Source organism: Nerophis lumbriciformis, linkage group LG12 (assembly GCF_033978685.3).
Source record: "Nerophis lumbriciformis linkage group LG12, RoL_Nlum_v2.1, whole genome shotgun sequence".
In the NCBI taxonomy this organism is placed as follows: Eukaryota; Metazoa; Chordata; class Actinopteri; order Syngnathiformes; family Syngnathidae; genus Nerophis; species Nerophis lumbriciformis.
This window is the reverse complement of record NC_084559.2, coordinates 12279531-12288145: the sequence shown is the minus strand read 5'-3', so window position 1 is coordinate 12288145 and position 8615 is coordinate 12279531. Positions and strand designations below refer to the sequence as shown.

The window sequence follows — 8615 nt, the reverse complement described above, 5'->3', positions numbered from 1 at the left end:
AGAGTCCGCTGCCTGATGATTACCTGCTAAACGCTAAACACTGACTACATGCGCTCTGAATACGCACTGCTGATTGGCTGTTACCGCTCTGTTTGTAACCAATCAGATGGTTGTGTGGGTGGGACAATGCTGGGTGCTGTGTAGAGGACTGACATAGACAGAGGCAGAAGGAAGCAGAGTCTTAATATGTTCGTGTGGAAACTCGTTCGGTACACCTCCGAACCGAACCGAAACCCCCGTACCGAAACGGTTCAATACAAATACACGTACCGTTACACCCCTAGGGCTGGACGAATATATGATCGTGATCGTAGTTCAAGTTCGTAGTCCAAAAATGCAACTAGAATATCATATTTTTTACATTACAGGTGACAGGATATGATATTGGCTTTTTCTTACCATTTCGAGATAAAATATCCTCCCACAGAGGACATACTCCGTAATAAAAAGCTGGGGACACCTGTTCGTCTTTTGAAGTGGTTTCCATTGCGGATTGACAAGTAGAGCTGTTGCAAGCCCCTGCTGAGATCTCGTCTTCCTCTGGCGGGTTGAGACCCACACCATAGCCGAAGTCCAGCTCCTCATTTGAGCTTCTGCTTACTGCATCGGCTGATTTGGCGCACGGTGAAGGTATGGCATGGTCACCCACCGAAGCCAAGCCATCTGCGCCCCTCGCGTCGTCCGAGTCGGTGGTACTCCTTTCCGGACCAGCGAGCGCTCGGGCCAATTTCCTTTCGAAGATGGCTCGAGTGGTGGCGGTAATGGGGCCGCAGTTCAGGTGTGCTCGGGCAAATTCCTCACGCAGTTGATCAGCGGTCAGCTCCTTCAGCCTGGTCAAAACTGCCTCCATGCTTCAGCTCCCTGGAAAACACCGAAATATGCCTTAGCTATCGAGACAACCACCTTTAAAGGGGAACATTATCACCAGACCTATGTAAGCGTCAATATATACCTTGATGTTGCAGAAAAAAGACCATATATTTTTTTAACCGATTTCCGAACTCTAAATGGGTGAATTTTGGCCAATTAAACGCCTTTCTAATATTCGCTCTCGGAGCGATGACGTCACATCGGGAAGCAATCCGCCATTTTCTCAAACACCGAGTCAAATCAGCTCGGTTATCTTCCGTTTTTTCGACTGTTTTCCGTACCTTGGAGACATCATGCCTCGTCGGTGTGTTGTCGGAGGGTGTAACAACACGACCAGGGACGGATTCAAGTTGCACCAGTGGCCCAAAGATGCGAAAGTGGCAAGAAATTGGACGTTTGTTCCGCACACTTTTAAGGCTGAAACGACGCGTCGACGTCATCAGTTACGTAAATACGTCGACGCCGTTTTTGTGCGTCGGCGCGTCGCATATTTACGTCACACTACTGTCATGGCGGAGCGCAAAGCAGACGCTGCGAGCGAGGGGAAAAAAGCACGCCAAAAGTCGTCAAAAGTGTGGGAGTATTTCAATAAACGGCCTAATAATGTTGTTGTATGCACACTGTGTCGAGCGGAAATGGCCTATCATAGCAGCACAACGGCTATGAACAAACATTTGAAAAGAAAACCCCCGACAGCGTTCTTGCCATCACCATCAACAAGTCAATCGTCCGCGTGCGTATACGTTGTCATTATTACACAAAAACATGAATGTGTCATTTGTATCTGCGTTGTAAATTCATAAACTAAAGCACCGTTTCGCTCTGAGAGGCGCGTTTGGCGTGCCTGTTCAGTGTTTACAAAGACGCGCTCCTCTTTAACGCTGTGGAGAGGCGGCGGCGGCGAGGCGGGGCGCGCCGGGAGCGACGCCGCAATCGTGCCCAGGTGCGCGATCCGCGCAGTTGGAAGAGAAAAGACTTTGTGTAAAATTAAAAGATTGTAAACCTGGCAAAGCCGTCTGGCGTTCAGTCTGTCGGTCCTGAAAGAACCCCACGGCACAAGACGTGTCACAAACGCTAACGTTAATTAGTTGTGCAAATACCTTTTACAACATTAACAGTTACATATACTATGTACAAACCAACAATTAACTTTCACTTTAATCATACTATCATTGTTGTGTTATTAAGCAAAATAAGCAATACTTTTACTTTTGTTGAAATGTTTACACTGTTGTTACAGAATATTTAGTTTTGCACTTTTTTGTATTGGATGTTTAGCTTTATTTTTGCACATTTTAGCAAATAAGCAATACTTTTACTTTTGTTGAAATGTTTACACTTGTTACAGAATATTTCCGTTTTGCACTTTTTTGTATTGGATGTTTATCTTTATTTTTGCACATTTTAAAGCAAAATAAGCAATACTTTTACTTTTGAAATGCTTATACTATTCCAGAATATTAAGATTTGCACTGGATGTTTACTTTTATATTTGCACATTAAAAAGCAAATAAGCTACTTTTAATTTTGTTAAATGTTAAAAGTTTTAAATGTTTACATTGTTACAGAATATTTTGTCATGTTGAGTGGCCATACTTTTTTTTTTGTAAATAAAAGCCATGCCTTTTGAAAAAACTGGCCTACATTTATTTTTTCCTCTTCATTTAAAAAAAAAAAAAAAAAATCGGTAAAAGGAAAAATAATCTATAGATTAATCGAAAAAAATAATCTATAGATTAACCGATTAATCGAAAAAATAATCTATAGATTAATCGATAGAAAAATAATCGTTAGCTGCAGCCCTACACACTTTACCGACGAAAGCTATGCTACGACAGAGATGGCAAGAATGTGTGGATATCCTGCGACACTCAAAGCAGATGCATTTCCAACGATAAAGTCAAAGAAATCTGCCGCCAGACCCCCATTGAATCTGCCGGAGTGTGTGAGCGATTCAGGGACAAAGGACCTCGGTAGCACGGCAAGCAATGGCGGAAGTTTGTTCCCGCAGACGAGCGAGCTAAACCCCCTGGATGTCTTGGCTCACACCGTCCCGAAGATGATCAAGAGAAGAATATCAACCCTAGCTTCCCTTGCCTGCTGACATGAGGGTATGTCTACAGAATATATTAATTGATGAAAATTGGGCTGTCTGCACTCTCAAAGTGCATGTTGTTGCCAAATGTATTTCATATGCTGTAAACCTAGTTCATAGTTGTTAGTTTCCTTTAATGCCAAACAAACACATACCAATCGTTGGTTAGAAGGCGATCGCCGAATTCGTCCTCGCTTTCTCCCGTGTCGTTTTCGTCGGTTTCGCTTGCATACGGTTCAAACCGATATGGCTCAATAGCTTCAGTTTCTTCTTCAATTTCGTTTTCGCTACCTGCCTCCACACTACAACCATCCGTTTCAATACATGCGTAATCTGTTGAATCGCTTAAGCCGCTGAAATCCGAGTCTGAATCCGAGCTAATGTCGCTATAGCTTGCTGTTCTTTCCGCCATGTTTGTTTGTGTTGGCTTCACTATGTGACGTCACAGGAAAATGGACAGGTGGTTAAAATCAGGCACTTTGAAGCTTTATTTAGGGATATTGTGTGATGGGTAAAATTTTGAAAAAAACTTCGAAAAATATAATAAGCCACTGGGAACTGATTTTTAATGGTTTTAACCATTCTGAAATTGTGATAATGTTCCCCTTTAAACAATACACATTGATAAGAAATACAAAATGTGTTGGTCTTTATTATGGGCCTGCATCCCATCCAGTTATTCCTCATACTTATTGTTATGATATCTTATTCTGCCACCACTCAACCAAAACAGTCAGAGGTTAGCGACAGGTTAGCATGTCAATAAAAATTTCTGCAGGAAATGTTCTACTCTATACTACTTTAAACATAAAATGCTTTAAAATGACCAAATTAAAAAGCACCTCTCAGTGTAAGGGATCTGATATACTGTACCCATGACTTGCTCTGTGAAACTTAGTAAGTTATGGCTATGCGAGGACCTTCGTAATGCCTCACAATAGTGTCCTGGGCATGACGTTAAAGTGGAGGCTCCTCTATGGAGTCTTGGGGCACTAGGAGGTTAACCCCTTTACTACTGTTACCCCAGGTGGCCCTTGGCAAAGGCCTAGTACCTGACTGCCCCCTAGCCAGGGATACGGTGAAGACCTCAACGGCGGAGCAGGCGGAAGACGGTAGATTTAAAAGAACTACCGCAACGGCTGCGATGGCGGAAGAAGGCTGCAGCAGAAAAGGGTCCCCCAGTCGTCTTGGACTCCATGCCACTGGACCCTGACCCGATTCTGTCAAGGATCGTGTGGTGACTGTCTGTGAACCAATCTCCACGTTAAACAAAGTCACGCAAAGGCATCCTCCATAAAGGGATACACATTGTCATACTCGATCGAGTGACCGCCGATGATGACTGCCTCACAATACGAAGGTCCCGAGTTCAATCCCGGGCTCGGGAAACAAAAGTAACAAAAAGACATCATACATGACCAACACATTTAAAGGCTTGTCAGACAGGTCGGCCGGGCCTGCTGTTAAGGGCGGCTATAGCTGCAGGGATCAGGCTTTTCCTGAGGCGGACCCTCCGGAATTTGATGGTTCTGTACCTGCGCCCTGATGGTAGTGGGATGATGTATTGGTGTAGTCCAGGGGTCGGCAACCCAAAATGTTGAAAGAGCCATAATGGACCAAAAATACAAAAACAAATCTGTCTGGAGCCGCAAAAAATTAAAAGCCATATTACATACAGATAGTGTGTCATGGAATTAAGAGGACTTAAATTAAACTAAATGACCTCAAATATAGCTACAAATGAGGCATAATGATGCAATATGTACATATAGCTAGCCTAAATAGCCTGTTAGCATCGATTAGCTTGCAGTCATGCAGTGACCAAATATGTCTGATTAGCACTCCACACAAGTCAATAACATCAACAAAACTCACCTTTCATGCACAACCTTAAAAGTTTGGTGGACAAAATGAGACTGAAAAAGAAGTGGCATAAAACACGTCCTAGAAAGTCGGAGAAAGTTATACATGTAAACAAACTACGGTGAGTTCAAGGACCGCCAAAATTAGTAGGACAAAACGGCGCTCGCCAAATACTCGAATCAGTGAAGCATGTTTAATATAAACAGCGTGCCTGGTAACAATTAGGGAGGTTTGTGTCATGTTTGTCCTCCTACAGAAACCATATTAAAACAAAAATATATTTTTTTCCCCTCATCTTTTTCCATTTTTCATACATTTTTTGAAAAAGCTCCAGAGAGCCACTAGGGCGGCGCTAAAGAGCCGCGGGTTGCCGACCCCTGGTGTAGTGGGTGACTGATATCCTGGACTATCGTTTTTGCCAGTCGAATGATGGACCTGTGGTTTAGATCTGAAATGTTGGGTGTGGGTAGGCCGATGATTTTAGCTGCCCTGGGGGTTGGCCCTGTGATAAGGTGGCGACTTGTCCAGGTACGTGTACCCCGCCTTGCGCCCGAATGCAGCTAAGATAGGCTCCAGCACCCCCCGCGACCCCGAAAGAGGCTCCAGCACCACCCGCGACCCCGAAAGGGACAAACGGTAGAAAATAGATGGATGGATGGAGTTCAAAAAAACTAAAAGTTAACTGATTTGATTTCCATCCATCCATCCATCTTCTTCCGCTTATCCGAGGTCGGGTCGCGGGGGCAGCAGCCTAAGCAGGGAAGCCCAGACTTCCCTCTCCCCAGCCACTTCGTCCAGCTCTTCCTGTGGGACCCCGAGGCGTTCCCAGGCCAGCCGAGAGACATAGTCTTCCCAACGTGTCCTGGGTCTTCCCCGCGGCCTCCTACCGGTCGGACGTGCCCTAAACACCTCCCTAGGGAGGCGTTCGGGTGGCATCCTAACCAGATGCCCGAACCACCTCATCTGGCTCCTCTCGATGTGGAGGAGCAGCGGCTTTACTTTGAGCTCCCCCCGGATGGCAGAGCTTCTCACCCTATCTCTAAGGGAGAGCCCCGCCACCCGGCGGAGGAAACTCATTTCGGCCGCTTGTACCCGTGATCTTGTCCTTTCGGTCATAACCCAAAGCTCATGACCATAGGTGAGGATGGGAACGTAGATCGACCGGTAAATTGAGAGCTTTGCCTTCCGGCTCAGCTCCTTCTTCACCACAACGGATCGATACAGCGTCCGCATTACTGAAGACGCCGCACCAATCCGCCTGTCGATCTCACGATCCACTCTTCCCTCACTCGTGAACAAGACTCCGAGGTACTTGAACTCCTCCACTTGGGGCAAGATCTCCTCCCCAACCCGGAGATGGCACTCCACCCTTTTCCGGGCGAGAACCATGGACTCGGACTTGGAGGTGCTGATTCTCATCCCAGTCGCTTCACAATCAGCTGCGAACCGATCCAGTGAGAGCTGAAGATCCTGGCCAGATGAAGCCATCAGGACCACATCATCTGCAAAAAGCAGAGACCTAATCCTGCAGCCACCAAACCAGATCCCCTCAACGCCTTGACTGCGCCTAGAAATTCTGTCCATAAAAGTTATGAACAGAATCGGTGACAAAGGGCAGCCTTGGCGGAGTCCAACCCTCACTGGAAACGTGTCCGACTTACTGCCGGCAATGCGGACCAAGCTCTGACACTGATCATACAGGGAGCGGACTGCCACAATCAGACAGTCCGATACCCCGTACTCTCTGAGCACTCCCCACAGGACTTCCCGAGGGACACGGTCGAATGCCTTCTCCAAGTCTAGATTTGATTTTTGATCTCTAAAAAGTAAAATATGTTTTTTCCCCATTACGTAATGCTTCATGTTTTAACTTAAAATCCTGATGTATTGCAATTAATATTGTATGGAATATACTGGATATATCGCGGGTTTGTCTCTGTGCGATATAGGAAATGACTATATGGTGATATTGGAGTATACGTTCTCACGCAGTTGCTTTTAGCTGTGGGCATTACATTCCCACTCTTTCTTGTCTCTCTTCTTCTCACAGAGACATAAAACAAGCGCACCTTCTTACATACGTCACATACTGTCGCGCGCGCGACGTCATACGCCCTCGCCGAGCAGAGAGGTAGCGGCATGGGTAAAGTTAGCTGTGGCAGGTGGTGCGAGTGGTAATACGAGAGAGAGAAGGTGCCACTCTGGTAACAAATGGAGGAAGAAGAATTAATTCCAAAGAAAAACAGCACGGTGGTTTGGCTTCAAGCGGGAAGATGTCGAACAGACAACCGTAACATGTCAAGTATGCGGCAAAAGCGTTGTTACAAAAAGTAACATTACTGATCATTTGTAGCATCATTTGAAAAGTCACCCGCTAGAGAATGAAGAGTGCTTGAAACTCCGCATGTCAACATCTCCGGCCGGTGCCACACCAAGAAAATGCCGAAGTAACCAGCACTGACCCCAATTGAGCCTGGCGTGTTCCATTTTCAGATCAACAAAAAATAGTCAACAACAGAAGGAGATAACGTCCGCAGGAACCTACCACGTAGTGAAGGACATACACTATTTGATTTCCTATTATGCAGCTCATTTTTATTTGACACTTATTGAAATATCTTGTGTGCTTACGGACTGTAACCCTTGCAGACTGTATTGATATATAATGTAGGAACCAGAAATATTAATAACACAAAGAAACAACCAGGGATGTCCAATAATGGCTTTTTGCCGATATTACGATATTGACCAAACCCTTAATTACAGATACCGATATCAACAAATACTGATATATACAGTCGTGGAATTAACACATTATTATGCCTAATTTGGACAAGCAGGTATGGTGAAGATAAGGTACGTTTTAAAAAAATTAATAAAATAAAATAAGATAAATAAATTAAACATTTTCTCGAATAAAAAAGAAGGTAAAACAATATAAAAAAACTTTACATAGAAACTAGTAATTAATGAAAATGAGTAAAATTAACTGTTAAAGGTTAGTACTATTAGTGGACCAGCAGCACACACAATCATGTGTGCTTACGGACTGTATCCCTGCAGATTATATATATATATATATATATATATATATATATATATATATATATATATATATATATATATATATATATATATATATATATATATATATATTAGAGATGCGCGGTTTGCGGACACAACCGCGGAGTCCGCGGATTATCCGCGGGTCGGGCGGTTGAAATAAAAAAAAATTAAGATTTTATCCGCGGGTCGGGTCGGGCGGTTGAAATAAAAAAAAATTAGATTTTAAATAGATTCAGGCGGGTGGCAGTTAAACCAATTCAGAAATATATATACATAGTTAAATGTTGTTACCCACATACGAAAAACGAGCAGGCACCTGCAGCATATGCCACAACAGAAGAAAAAAAAAAAAAGAGATGGACACTTTTACGGAGCGGAGAAGGGACGCCTCGCCGGGGTCCGGGACCGAGGCCCCTTCCCCCGAGAGGGCCCCACCGGGAGCCGTAGCTGATGTGATCCGCGAGAAGGGCCCGACGCACGTCCAGGGTCACCACCGCGCCCACCGCACCGACACCCCGCTTCGTCCGCCTTCGCCGCGGCCGGCGTCACGCGCAGCAGGTAAGCAGCTTACCTGCCCGCCACCCCCGTGGCCGGGGGCTCGTAACAGGGGTCACTCCGCGCGCTCCGCCCGCGCAGCTTACTTTCCCGCCATCCCCGTTGCCGGGGGTGCGTAACAGGGGTCACTCCGCGCGCAGTGCGCTCACAAAGGGGTGGGGCTCAC

The 8615-nt window shown here is 45.3% G+C and overlaps 1 protein-coding gene across 2 annotated transcripts in view; it reads right to left on the bottom strand.

The window, feature by feature from the left end:
• LOC140679255 (ankyrin repeat and LEM domain-containing protein 2-like) overlaps positions 1-8615 on the bottom strand; it is a 56607-nt gene that overhangs the window by 43950 nt on the left and 4042 nt on the right. For both annotated transcript variants that reach the window (XM_072914297.1, XM_072914298.1), the window contains exon 2: positions 400-861. In XM_072914297.1, coding sequence (XP_072770398.1) covers positions 400-850 — 451 coding nt within the window. In that variant the 5' untranslated portion in view covers positions 851-861. The remainder of the gene's footprint in view (positions 1-399; positions 862-8615) is intronic.